This window comes from Heptranchias perlo, chromosome 4 (assembly GCF_035084215.1).
Source record: "Heptranchias perlo isolate sHepPer1 chromosome 4, sHepPer1.hap1, whole genome shotgun sequence".
Classification (NCBI taxonomy): Eukaryota; Metazoa; Chordata; class Chondrichthyes; order Hexanchiformes; family Hexanchidae; genus Heptranchias; species Heptranchias perlo.
In genome coordinates this window covers 49,711,757-49,726,326 of record NC_090328.1, presented here as the reverse complement: position 1 = coordinate 49,726,326, position 14,570 = coordinate 49,711,757, and the positions used below count along the sequence as shown (strand labels likewise).

The window sequence follows — 14,570 nt, the reverse complement described above, 5'->3', positions numbered from 1 at the left end:
AAGACTATTTGCCCATTGAAGCTCAACCATCTGGTATCATAATTCTCCCATTCATACCATGCAAATATATTTTCTTCAAATTCAATGGGATTTCCGTGGGGTTCTCCCAATTGTCCACTGTAACTTTGGTGGAAGATCTGCAGAAACTCTGAAGAAATGGCTTAAATGGCATTTACACCATTTCTACCAAAGTTACATTGGGCAATCGGGAGAACCCCTGCGGAAATTCAACCCCAATGTTTTTGCTTCTACTACTCTACCTGGTGGATTTTCCAAATATTTATCACTCTTTGAGAAAAAAAGGCATCAAAAACATTTTTTGTATTTGAAACATGATTTGAGCTAAGTAGATTTATCATTCATAGCTGAAAAAATAATTCTAAACAATGGTGTGATAAATATAAATCATATTTATTAAAGTTATTGGATGTTGTTTTAACCTGTGATGCTGGTTTCAGTAGGTACTTATAGTTTGTTAGGCAAATGATTGGTTTATAGGCATCTTAGGACTTTGGTGCACAATCCAGCTTGATTCTCCAGTGCAATACTGAGTGAATTTGACATGTTGGAAATGCTATCCACTCAATGAGATGTTAACCTAAGGTCCCACTTGCATCTCCATGCTGCACTTTAAAAATTGCATGGCACTCTTTGATGAAGAGAAATACGTTCTCCTCGTGTCCTGGCCAGCATGCCTCCCTCTGCTGCTACTCCAAAAAAACATTAACTGACCATTCATCAGGTTGTTGTCTGTGGGATGTTGCTGGCATATAATGGCTGTGGTATTAGTCTTCATAACAACAAATATTTCACTCCCAGAAGTATTTGCAAAGAATTTTGAGACATTTCAATGTAATAAATAACTGTATAACTACAAGCATTATTACAATGTTATTTTAGAAATCTGTGAATAGTTTGCCACGAACTATTCAAATATCATCCCTTGCAACTTACTGTTAACAATTACCATCACCTCTCTTCTTTGAATCTTAGAAGCCTTCTGTTTTCTACTTTTGAATACATGTTCCCAGATAGCATGAAGTGAAAGTGTCTCAAAATTTACCTTTTGTCCTTAGAGTATGACACCTTTTTGTATTAAGCAAATATTCTCCCTTTGCTAGTTATTTCCCTCCTGCACATCAGGTCATATAGTTATACACAAACCAAGCAGTCACATTTTATGCAGACAGTCAGTGTTTTGGCCCAGTGCACACTGTCTGCATCTGCAGATAAAAATCAGCTGGCATTCAAACTTCCCACACTTCATTAAGGCTATCGCGGCTCAGTTGTAATTAGCACACTCCGCTCACAGCTTCTGGCTCCTCCCTTATGATTCTGCTACTTTGCTCAGAGATTGAACTTTGTGGCAAGCTGAAGGAAATAAAGATGGTGACCGGACGTTACATTAATGGAAAATGGCTTATCTGCTTGTATTAAATTATAAAGTAAACTTTATTGACATGTAAGCCTGGATAAGAGTGTGGTGACTTCCTGATCTCGCAGCGGTTTTTTTGAGAGCAGGACTTGCCACCCACAGTGCACAGCAACATCCCCTGGAACATCAGTAGTAGGTAGGAGTCAGCAGTGTCTTTGGGAGGTGAATTGGAGGCAGATGGGTGCGAGAGTGAACGGGGGGTGAAAATAATGGGGAGAAGAATGCCATCATGAATTGGGGGGGGAGGGGAGGTGTTGTGAAAGCCTTTGATACTTCTTGTCTTACGTATTATTTTTGTCCCTTGAAAAAAATAAATTCAAGATAAAAGCACACTTCCTGTCATTTTGTTTAGGTTTCTTTGAACCTATATTCTCATTTACTTCAACTTTCAATGGAAGTGTCAGCTTGGCTAGGTAGTATTACTTTGCCTCTGATTGAGAAGGTTGTGAGTTCAAGCACCAATCCAGCACTTAAGCACAAATTCTAAGCTGGCACTTCAGTGCAATACAGGAATTCTGCACTGTCAGCGGTCTCATCTTTCAGATGAGATATGAAATCAAGGTCCTGTCTGCCTGTTTAGACGGATGTAAAAGATTCCACATTTGAAGAGGGGAGGTGTCCTGGCCAACATTTGTCCTTCAATCAACACCACCAAAAACATATTTATCTCATTGCTGTTTGTGGGGTCTTGCTGTGGGCAAATTGGCTGCTGTGTTTGCCTACATAACAAAAATGACTACACTCCAAAATATTCAATTGGCTGTGAAGTTTTTGGGTGTCTTGAGAATGTGAAAGGCACTATATAAATGCAAGTTTTTCCTTTTGTAAAATTTACAATTATTCATTTTTCTCTTAGCATGTCATTTAAAATGGAACTCTATGGACTGTGACAAGTATAGACAACTAAACATTGTCTCAACTCTCAGTATTATGGTTTCATGTGTACTAACTAATGACAATTCAGTTATGATTCCACAGGAGTAGCGAATCTTTCAGCATGTCAATTCAGAAAAAAATGGAAACATGGCTTAGCTCCGGGCTAATTTCACCAACGCCATTCAGCAGCACAAAATACAAATTTAAGAATTTACACTAATTAAAATAGGAAAAATACAACTGAATGTAGTGATTAAAAATGTCACTGATACTGAATGGCATCTAGCTCAGCCACTAATCTTACATGGTGAGAAACTCGAATGAACTTGGGATAACATAAGGACAGATTACAAGGAGGGCAAAGAGCCAAAAAAGGCGGGGCTGGGGAACGAACTTCTAAAGCAGGAAACAACCAGCCGACATCAGAAATATTTATATGAAGTATTTATTTGTTTGGGTAGCATGGCTAAGCACAAATGTCATGTATAAATATTTATAAGGATGGCTGATTTCTGTATTCAGAACCAACTTGCTGCTGTCCCTTCCTCACTGTAAAGTCCCACGCTGCCCATGGACCCTGCATTAATGCACATTAAACAGTGGGGGCGCGCCCAGATCTGTTTCAAGCAGTGTTTTGTGATGCGGCGCACAGGTAAAACTTTACTTCGTCTTTTAGATTTTAGTTTCAACTCTTATTTTAACCTAATTCGTTTTACGCAGATTATAAAACACCCTTATTTTACAAATACCGCAGCTTTCTACCACTCTACCGCCGCCTTACTTCTCGTTTCCCTTTTCTATCTACCAGACGCCCGCTCTGCTTCAGAGCAACTCTGCCCGGCGTCCGGCTCCTGTCAATCATTTTCCTTGCCGAGAACCGCAGCTTCGCTTTCCTATTGGTGAATCCAACACGACTGAGGGCGGAGCCAAGCAGTACCCATGCTGTTATTGGTGAAAGGCGGTGTCAGTCATGCGGCGCTGTGTTTTGTTCTTCCCCGCTGAGTGGATGCACTGGGAGAGAGAAAGAGAGGAGGAGCAGGGGCGGGCAGTCAAGTGTCTGTCTCCAATCTAACAGACAGAAACCTTTGCGCCTTACTTATTTCCCAGACTGGAAGGGAAAGCGGACTCCTTTATTTCTATATATAAATAGATACACATATATAAAACAATGCGTCTCCCTCGAAAATGTTGGACATTATGCACCATAAGTATCATAGTCATTTTTTTTAAAACAAAGGACATAACAAGATCGGAGCACCAGCAAACGCAACTGGGGTAATATGCATTATTCTTATGTTAAATGAAAAAGTGATGAATTTTTTTTTAAAAGGAGTTCGCGTGCAAATCAATACATGGATTTGGTTTGGTATATTAGTGTTTAATTTTCTTTTGATGAGTGACAATTATCATTTGTAATCCACAAGTGATGTTTTTTTGTTCTTACCTTTTAGAGCTACTGTTACTGAAAGAGTTTTTATGTACATTTACAATTGAGTTAGTTTTACTGCTTAGTCTTTGTGTTTCATTGTGCTGAGGACGTGGCTCGCTAGTTTTTTTTAAAAAAGTGCTGGGATGGAATGGAAATCTTTGTGGAAGTGAATCGGTGAGAAAGACAAGTCTCTGCTGCACGAAACAAAACCACCCTGTTCGCCCCCCGAGACAACTAGTGTGGAAGGAAACGAGCAGGAATTTGATAGCGATGCTCAGACACGCTCTGGTGCCACTGCCTGAGTGTGAATTGTGTCAACTTTCGATATTGAAAACGGGCTGTGTTTCCAATAAAGGAACAACCCCCACCCACCACCCCTCAAAATCAGTGCCGTCTTTTGTGTTGTGTTTTATTCAGTTGCCATCTCTCTCATTTTCTCCAGTAGGTGGGCTTGTGCCTGCACCTCAGATGTGGTTAACGCGCCACTATTTGGTCTGGTACACACACTGGATCGTTGTGATTTGACTGATCTGTTCGTAGCAGTGAAGTCACATTCAGCCCAGCACGACAAAAGGCAACAGTTTTCTTCTGTGTAACGAGTGTATCTCTTTTAACAGACTTTGAAGGGTACAATTTCGAACTATTAACCGATTTCTCCGGTTAATATTGATTTCAAATTTTACCTCACGGTTTCTTTTATGAAACTGTCATTGCGATTTTAATATATGTTTTACTGGTTTCCACGACGGTGGGCGGATTAGAATTCCATCAGGTTATTCTGATTCTTTCAGTAATTGTATTCAAACGGTCCGTGGAAAAAAATTAATGTTTTTTTAAAAAGCAAAACGAGCAGCGGTTTCAGAGCGGAAAGTCAGTTCTCAGCATGTGTCACAAGTAAAATAGTCAAGTGTCCGTTGGATGGTGTGAGAGATGATACCAAGCTCTGACTATCGCTGGATGGGGGAGCTGTGGTAAAGGCAAGGCGAACAGCCAGAGTCACCCAACCGCAGCTCACAAGTTAACCTGTGGCTGAGTAACGTGCGCTTAAAAAGCAAGAAGTACCTTTCATGTCATAAACAGGAAAGCGATGTCTACGTGAGTGGCTAAACGAGTTAAGCAAAGTTAGCAGATCGGTGTGAACATGAGATGGTCAATTGCTGTTGTGCGGTGTTCCTGCAATGTGCAAGATGCACGTTTGGTGGTTGCCTCGCGCTATCTGGTTTGATACATTACTGAAAGCAACACCTACAGTAACGTTTTTTTAATCTTAACTGTTTCAGGGATGGAGAAGCGAGTCCTACCCGACTGATGGTTAATACTTCCAGAAAAGTAAATAGGAAGAATGTGCTTCCACGCTTCCAGCACTCTGTGGAGGGTTGGAAAAACAATGCATCCCTAGTAGTCAAGATCAGGTATAAAGTTAAAAAATATTTGATAAAATGAAGTCATCTTATGTTGTAGGCATTGGAAAGCTGTGTTCACACTGCATAATAGAACTAAGTATATTTGATCCTTTTTACAGTAGTAGTGTACTAATATCAAAAGAATTTCAGTAGGAAATGAGCAATAACGGGAGTGAGTTTGGTTTCATTGTTAGAACAGAACAGGAATTAAAAAGGCATTCAGCAATTCATGTAAGTTTACCAGGCCCTTGCTTGTTGTTAAGGCAACATTTTACACCAAATCATCACTCAGCAAAGCTCATTAAAGGTTTCAGCATGATCTTGGAGCCCAGTAGGTATTTGTGTATTTGCTCTGTTTATTTTCTCAATTTTGCAACCAATTTATATGATCACAGATCAGAGTAGAAAAAAATGGCAGAGATGAAGATATTCTGATCTTTAGTATATGAATTGTAATAAAACATTTGATGTTACTAATCTAGTCTCCATACTTCCTCCGCCCCCAGACACCTGACATTTAGCTGAACATTTTAAATTGTAGGCAGTACTCATATTATGATGTACACAATTGAGTAATATGAACACTAATGATAGAAATGTTTAATGAACCATGGGTATTCCTCAGACAGTAGTTGATATTAATAGAAGAATGTCCACAGGGCTGCATAGTCCCTTATACTTTCAGTGTGAAAAAATGTAACAATTTAAAAAATCAAAATCTGAAATGTAATACAGGAGGTGGTCTAGCTGATTATTAGTCAGCTAGCTTGTGAAACAACACAGAGACACAATTCAGGGGTAAATATAATGAGGGGAAAGGATTTTTTGTGAATAAATTTTACAGTTAAATCCTAATGTTAATGTCTATTTACAGTTACAAGAAAATTTCAATATATATTCACTGAAATTAAAATGAAGTGAGCTGGATAGCAATGTTTCCAAAAATAAAGAATAAAGAGAAATACTTCAAACCCCCCCCCCCGCCACCTCAACTCTTAGTACAGAATATAAACTATAATAAAGGGCTGTGGAGGACCTGTAGATCTCTGGACAGATTTTGTTATCAAAGACAGGCTTGCTTTTATGCCTTTAAGCATCTCTAATAAATATATATAGGGAGAGGACAGTGAGTATCTCTTAGTGGTTAACAAAACAGTAGTTGCGTTGAGAGGTTTAGATAAACTGTGAATAAAGCTCATTTGAACAATTAGATTGGGCCACTGTCATAAATGCACTATGACATATCTGTTACTGTTTATATACACAAGGTAGTGAATTTTATTTTTATAATTATTTTCTTATTGTTATGGTGCATTTCCGTTACTATTTGAAGAAGCCATGTGACATAGTGAACCTGAAGGAATATCGACTTTGTGGCACGTGACCTGCAGGAATATTGAATTTGTGACATAGAATCTGGAGATGTATTGAATTTGGGACACGGGACATGTAGTAGTTGCAGATTATTTTTTGACAGTTAATTGCAGGAAGAATCTACTTTGTACAGGCTAGCAGCAAAATCCTAATTCTAGTTACATGTGACTAAGGAAATTAAAAAACCCTATGGCATATTAGTCACCCATAACGTTTTATCAATTACAACAAAAGTCAAGGATTACAGTTCCCATCAATTTTTTAGTTTAGCATATTTCATAGCTTCTTTTAATTAGGCAAAACTGTCCCAGTTTTTTTTACCGTTATTATTAGTACTGATTATTATTTTTTTCCTATTTTCTTCTTTCTTCTCCTGAAGGCATTGAAATATGACTCTATAGGTACTGGTCATCCTCTGGTACTTTTCATAAGTAAGTTTAGAGTGAAAGTTGAAATCTATTTGACCATGGGGGGCATCACAACTGAGCTTTAATATGTCCTCATCCAATGGCCACAGGCCTGCATTTTCCAAATGGGAGTGGAGAGGGAGGATCATCACAAGATATGATGAAGAGTGGGATTTCTGGCTGGATTTCCCTTTCCTAGTCCAAAATTACTGAGGCCAGTTGTAATATTCCTAAATATTCCTACTTCTCCCCTGGCTAAGATCAGCTAATTTAGCACAGACTAGGAATAGAACCTACAACTTTCCTGGTCTGCCTGGTCGGGTTCATACTGGGCAGGGCTCTGACTCCTGACCACTACTCAGTGACTTCTGTTGGAAAGTGCACCTGTGTGGATGTCACGTGAAGAAAGGGTCAGATTAACCCCCCCTCACTCCTCAGTTCAATAAGCTGCTGATCCTCACTATCCAGCTCATGGATCAAAATGGCAAGGCACAGGAAGGTAGCTGATGCCCTAGAAATTGTACCCAGGGTTTTCAGGATAGAAGAGAAGAAAATTTGATTGGGAAAAAGTATTTTTTTTATCTCTTACGTGTAACTGCAATTTGTTATCACTTGGTGCTTAGTATCAGGTGACATGCTCTGGAACATGACAATCACATAATCAAAAAAAAATTGTACATGCCTTCTAACATTTCCAAAAATATTTCCACATTAACTATGATGTGGAGATGCCAGTGATGGACTGGGGTTGACAATTGTAAACAATTTTACAACACCAAGTTATAGTCCAACAATTTTATTTTAAAATCCACAAGCTTTCGGAGGCTTCCTCCTTCCTCAGGTGAATGTGGAACTGAAATCCTCGAACCTATCGCATTTATAAATCACAGAACAATGCCTGGTGATTACAGAGAGTCTTTTCAACTGCCCATTGCCAAGGCAACCAAAGTGTTCAGACAGATAGGTGTTACCTACAGGCCCACCGAATATACAAACGGCCAGAACTAAAAAAACAGATGATGTGGAGATGCCAATTAAAAAAACAGAGCGAGAGAGGTAGAAACATAGAAACATCCGGAAGGAAAAGACAGCAATTGACCCGTTATATTAAAAACAGATAACATTTGTTCGCTGGTGGGGTAACGTGTAGCGTGACATGAACCCAAGATCCCGGTTGAGGCCGTCCTCATGGGTGCGGAACTTGGCTATCAATTTCTGCTCGACGATTTTGCGTTGTCGAGTGTCTCGAAGGCCGCCTTGGAGTACGCTTACCCGAAGGTCGGTGGCTGAATGTCCTTGACTGCTGAAGTGTTCCCCGACTGGGAGGGAACCCTCCTGTTTGGTGATTGTTGCGCGGTGTCCGTTCATCCGTTGTCGCAGTGTCAGTTCCACATTCACCTGAGGAAGGAGGAAGCCTCCGAAAGCTTGTGGATTTTAAAATAAAATTGTTGGACTAACACATTAACTATCACAATGCATTATGCGACATTTATTTATTCTTTACAGCATTTAGCTAATTTGCTGAATTAGTACTAGGTTGTTACGTTGGTTATTGATGTTTTCAGTTGAGTTTCTGAGGAATAAAATTGCCAGATGTAGTTTCCCTATATCACTGAAAGATATTCTACATACATATAGTAAACGTTTGTAAATGTAATGCATTTACTTGGAAAATATCACTTAAAAGAGAGACTTTGGGATGATATATATCAAATGGTGCCCAGAATGCAATTGACTTTTCTGCTGTTAAAGCTACTCATATTGGCCAAATACACAATATACGTGGGAAACTTTTTCAATTTAAAGCTAACATTGCATTCTGACTGGAGCTAAACTGGTTAACGCAATCACTTTTTTGCTTTTACTAAGCAGTTCTTCTAAAAGCAGAAGACCACTTGGACTTTTGAGAACTAAACAGCTAAAGTTTTTCTTTAAATTTCCTTCTTTTTAAGACACAATGGTGAGGCAGTTCCTGTTACAGACACTTCCAGTATTGAAGGTCATTGTAAGCTGCAACATTTTTTGAAGTTTTCAGTTGCATTTCATAATTGACTGTAATTTGTACTAATAAAGAATTAGAGGAAGTGGTTTACAATAAGCACTTGCAAACAGGAAAATCTTTACAATGCAGTAGCTTACCCGATCAGTCTGAATCCCCTCAGGAGTTTTGGGAAGTTTTATTTCCCTTCTGTGACATCTGGAATAAATGACCATATCCAAGGTAAATGGGAGGGCAGAATATGTTACTAATTTTCCCCTCAATTCTATCCCCATCTCTCTTGAAGACACTGAATATTTCTGGAGTACAGCTCCAGTGATACCAACAGCCCTCTGTTATCTTGGACAAATGACCACATACAAGTCCAGATGATAGTTGTTGGCAGATATTTGAGTGTGGGCAGCATTATAGTTGAGCCTGACCCTGTCCTCACAAAGGATTTGTACATGTTTCCTTTCCAGCAGGGGTCCCTGGATAGCAAATAGGTGTGGAAATCCTGGATGATTCCCCCCCCCCCCACTCTTTAGCCCAGGAGTACAGAGACTAACAGTAGCATCCCTACTATTGCCCCATGAGATCAGCTAGGAGCACAGACCTATGATCGAAATTGGGTGGGTACATCTTAGTATCTTAGTATGTGATGCATTGAAGTATTGGAAGAACCTGGAAATTCCCAGTTTATTCACATAACTCATGTGTGATCAGAGCCTTAAGAACAACTTGCTCACAAACGAAATAAAATGGGATTTCACTGTTCCCCATTGTGCATCCAGTTTAAATGATAGTTCCAGCTTCTAGTACTAGCACTGTTCACCTTGATGAGCATAAAATTGAGTAACAAAATGTATAATTTTGAAAATCGGCTATTGGCACTTTATGGAAAGAATTAGCAGCTCAAACTGCTTAAGTTTAGTCGGCCGGTCGATACACGTGCAATCTTACAACAGTAGAGAGGCAGGAAGAACTAGATTCTAGTTGTGGCCTTAATTTACAAGTCATATCAAGCTGTGGGGGCTGATAAAATATATTTCCCTGGAATTAGGTCATCTGTGATGTCATATTTTTGACTCCTTCACTCTTCATATCCCACAGTAACGATATTTTCTTGGTTGATCATTTAGAATTCTATATATGCTCAATATTATTCCTCTTTACTATTAATGATTCTCATTGAAATATTCAAAATAAAAGAGAGTAGTGGGCAGTAGAAAATTTTGGAAGCAACAGTAAATATGGACTGTACGAGCGCAGATTCTTTCCTGTCAAACGTGTAGTAGCACTACTATAAAACAGTCCCATCTTCTAAGGTTACCATTTTTCCACATTAGTGTTGTGATACTGCTGACACATCAAATTCTGAGAAAACGCAATTATGAAAAATTTGAACGTGTGATTTTTCAAAATCACCTGCTGCTACTCCAGACTATTTCAGTTGTGAGATACATTACAATATCGTGAGATGCAAAAAAGGAAAACATGCATTTAAAAGAAATCACATGATACCAATGGGCATCATTTTAGCACCCGCTATCGGGTGCGTTCCTGGCGGGGGGCTCCGAAAATCGGAGAATCCCGGAGCGGGTCGGGAGCCCGGCTCCAACCCGCCCACTTCCGGGTTCCCCACTGACACACCGGCGTGCGTGCGCAGCCCCCGCTGGTGGGAATCCCGCAGGGAATTAAAGCCAGCGGGGTTCCACTTGAAGGTATTTATTTTGCTTGTTCAGGTCATTAACTGACCTGATTAAGGGATTATGTGAGGAGGGGTGGGATTTTATAGCAAACTGGGACTGTTTCCCGTACTGGGGGAAACACTCCCAGTTCAAATGGACCTGTTGCAGCCATCAGCCTGTGGCAGCTGCAAAGGTCCATTTGACAGGAGGGGGGGGTGGAGACCCTCACTCATTGCAGGAGGCCACTCTGTCACTTGGGACAAAGTTTGGCCTCCACCACCCTCCTCCTGACAATCAAAGTCACCAACTTGCACACTTACCCCGGGGTCCAGAGACATGTACCTACCTTGCGGACCCCCTCAGATGTACATCTTCCGGATGGGGGCCGCCGTAGCTGCAGTCATGACCTCCTCGGAGGGCGAACAGCATCACCAGCCTCGCCATCCACGCCGTCCACCTCTGACACGTGGAGCTCCACAACAGAGTGCTGTGACACATCCACCTGTACAGCAGGAGGGAGGGCAACCACAGAGAGAGACGCGTCGCAGAGGGCACTACCCTCGCCACAGGGTCCACAGACCGAGGCTCAGCTTCCTGGACCTCTCTGAGCAGCAGTGCACACGGAGGCTCAGAGTCACTCGACATGTAGTCGTGGACATCTGCTGCCTCCTTCATGCCAAGCTGCTCCTGGCTGGCCCGAGCACCATCTTCTTACCTGTCGCTGTCAAAGTCACCACTGCCCTCAACAACTTCTCCTCCGCATCCTTCCCAGGTGCCACCGGGGACATCGCCGACGTCTCTCAGCCGTCTGCACAAAAGAGCCCTGCAAATACACCTACACCCACTCTGCAGTAACACAATGGGTGGCATCAGTTGTGGGTCTTCATAGTGATCCTTAGGAAAGGGCATTATTGCACAAACCAGACAAGGTTCGCAAAGACATGGCAGTAGTGGTGCCAATATAATATGTAATGTGAGTTGGTCAGAAATTCAATACAAGTAACAACCATGACAAACCCTCAAACACCCTTGTGCATCCCCTTCATGCTCACGACACGTTTTCCTTACGCTGCCTACTGCACATATGTGATGCATGCCCTGTGGCTGCAGCACAGGTAGTGGCAGATTGAGTGAGGCTGACCGTGAAAGAGATGCACGAGAGGGTGAGTATGAGATAGAGCCATGAGATTGTATGAGGATTGGGTTGAGTGGTAGTGACGGGATGAGTACTGGTGAGGTGAGTAAATGCAGGTAAGATGAGGATGAGGTTTGAGTGGGTATGAGGGGTGATGTGACAGAGTAGTGTTGGCAGTGCAGAAAGAGGTGTGGGGTGGGGGCGGTGATGTGGCAGATGGAGTGTAGGGGAATGAGTAAGTGTACTCACTTTGGCTGACCTACTGAGGTCATTGGAGCGCCTCCTGCATTGTATGCAGGTGGGCGATATGTTGGTGGTGCAGGTGACCTCCTCTGCCACCTCGAGCCAGGCCTTCCTGGTGGCAGAGGCAGGCCGCTTCCTCCCGCCCGCCGGGGGGAAGATCTCTGTCCTCCCCCTCCTCCTCACCCCATGTATTGATACCTGGAGTGAGGCATCATTTAACTGGGAGCAGCCTTCCCCCTGGGCTGCTCCATGCTGTAATTTTTTCTATTTGTTGCAGCATCTGTCAGTGGAGGACTGCCCCTTTAAATAGAGCTCCTCCAGCTGACAGATCTTACTGCGCATGCGCAGCCCGCCCGACGCGCAGATCAGCAGTGGGGAACACGGAAGACAAGGTAAGTGGATCCAATTGGGCTGCGATCGCGCGGGTGGCTGACTAATTTCACTGGGGTCGTTACCCACATGCCCGATAGCCCCCCCGCCGAGAACCCGCAGCTCTGCTAACATCAAGCCCAATAAGTCTAACACAAGCAGGATGTGTGAACTGATAGTGTGACCAGTCATTCCAACCAATATTAGCTAACAGGACTAATAAGAGAAAGCCATCAAGGGACTTTGAGGCAATTAAGAAATAAGTGGAGACTTTGAAACATGTACAGCAACAAGATTGCAAGGAATTTTAATATTTTAGAGATTTTCTTTTAATATTTTTCCCGAAATTCTTAAAGCGATTTGATACTTAAGCTCATTCAAAATCAAAAAGCTCATCCAGAGCCAAATCTGAGTAGTGAGTTGCTTGATTTTGATTTGTGAATATGGTACATTATCGCCCTAAGACTGTAACATTAGCAGGATGCATTTCTTTTTGAGGATATGAGTTCTTTCACTTTCTTTCCAGTCTCCTTGTGCTTTACACTGGCCTGGGCTGCTGTCCTGCTCCCAGGTGCAATTGGAGAAGGGAACAAGAGCAGTCCACAGACCAACCCTCTCTTTGATTTTCACGTGTAGCTTCCATACTGTTCTTTAGTAGCATGGCTGAGATTGGACGTGCAGAAGAGTGAGGGATCAACCCTGTTTTCTGTCATTGTTATTATGTATTGCTGTATCCCTACCAGTTATATTCTTTATCTGAATTGCTCATGGGTTGAAACATCACAATGAATATGGCAATAGGCTTAATATAATCAGTGCTAAATACATCAGGGGTGATTTTCAACTCTGGTGAAAATGAGGTGGGTGGTGGGCCCGCTATGCCTGCCCAGTGGGCGTTCCGAACCACTTTCATGGTTCTTGCTAGCGGACAGTTGTTGCTGACAGCAGCTTGCCGATCGGGGTGAGGGGGAGAGGAGGATGGAGAATCCGGTCGCTCCTCCAAAGAACCGAGCTGGAAGTCTACACTTAAAGACGGGAGAGGCAATCCCAGGAGGGTCAGGTTCAGGGAATACAGAAAGATCGGTAGCAGGCCGGAAGATCTTTGTGACACCAAGTGGAGCATTCATGCTCCTTCTGCCCCCTCAAAAATCATTTAGAAAACTTGGTGGTGCTGTTTCCAGAGTTGGCTCAATCAGTCCCTTCAGGACTCATGCTCCACCCACTCAAACTTGCATTAGGGTCCTACAACCAGCATAGGCCCCCGATTGAAATGTTGAAATAAGGCATCTGCCTGTTTGGGCAGCAGCACTAGCCGCCCATTTCGAGGCCCGCTGGAAAATTTAGTCAGGTGAGCCTCAGGCAGCCCGCGAGTGGTCAATCTGTTTTTAAAAGTTTTGATCTGCCAACCATCCTTTTTTTTAGCATGAATGGGGTCGTAGGCAGACGAAAATTGCCCCCAACACCAACATTTCTGGACTAAGGCACTTAATAAGACGAACAAAGTTTTCCAGAATAAGAATATAGAATGATAGCTGTTACATAGTAAACAACACTCACCCCACACAAAAAAAGAATAACGCATCAGTATGAATTGGAACAATTGACCTTCTGGTTACAACTTGATCCCATGACTATTGGTCTTCGTACATGTTACTATCTTATGGTGTCATTAGATATATAATTTAAATGTGGTTTCCTGTTTTTTGCAGAGCATATAATAAGTTAACTGTTGTCACTATTCCCCAAAACAGAACATCTTAAAGATGAATTGAAGGGTTTTGGGAAGGTTGAGATCTTGGGCCCGATATTAGGAGGGAGGTGGGTTGCCAGTGGGGGGTCGACTGGGCGAGTGGGTAACCCGCCCAGTAAAATCAGTGTGTTCCCCATGCGATCGTAAGTAAATTGAAGCCACTTACCTTGGCTTCCGGGTTTCGCTCTGGAAAGCTGCGCAGCGGGCGAACTGCGCACCCGCATCATAGGCTGTCAGCTGGAGGAGCCCTATTTAAAGGGGCAGTCCTCCACTGACTGATGCTGCAGAAAGGAGCCAAAATTACAGCATGGAGCAACCCAGAGGGAAGGCTGCTCCCAGGTTTAATGTTGCGTCACTCCATGAAGGCCTGGCTCGAGGTGGCAGAGGAGGTCACCAGCACCACCAACATATCACGCACTTGCATACAGTATAGGAGGTGCCTCAATGACCTAAGTAGATCAGCCGAAGTGAGTACACTTA

At 42.3% G+C, this 14,570-nt stretch overlaps 1 protein-coding gene across 2 annotated transcripts in view; it reads left to right on the top strand.

Annotated features, from left to right (window-relative positions):
* The first annotated feature begins 3,365 nt into the window (after positions 1-3,365).
* LOC137320915 (CMP-N-acetylneuraminate-poly-alpha-2,8-sialyltransferase-like) overlaps positions 3,366-14,570 on the top strand; it is a 54,326-nt gene continuing 43,121 nt past the window's right edge. For both annotated transcript variants that reach the window (XR_010962675.1, XM_067982906.1), the window contains exons 1-2: positions 3,366-3,586; positions 5,021-5,152. Coding sequence is in view for 1 of the 2 variants with exons in the window: in XM_067982906.1 (XP_067839007.1) it covers positions 3,480-3,586; positions 5,021-5,152 (239 nt within the window). In the remaining variant the exon portion in view is untranslated. The remainder of the gene's footprint in view (positions 3,587-5,020; positions 5,153-14,570) is intronic.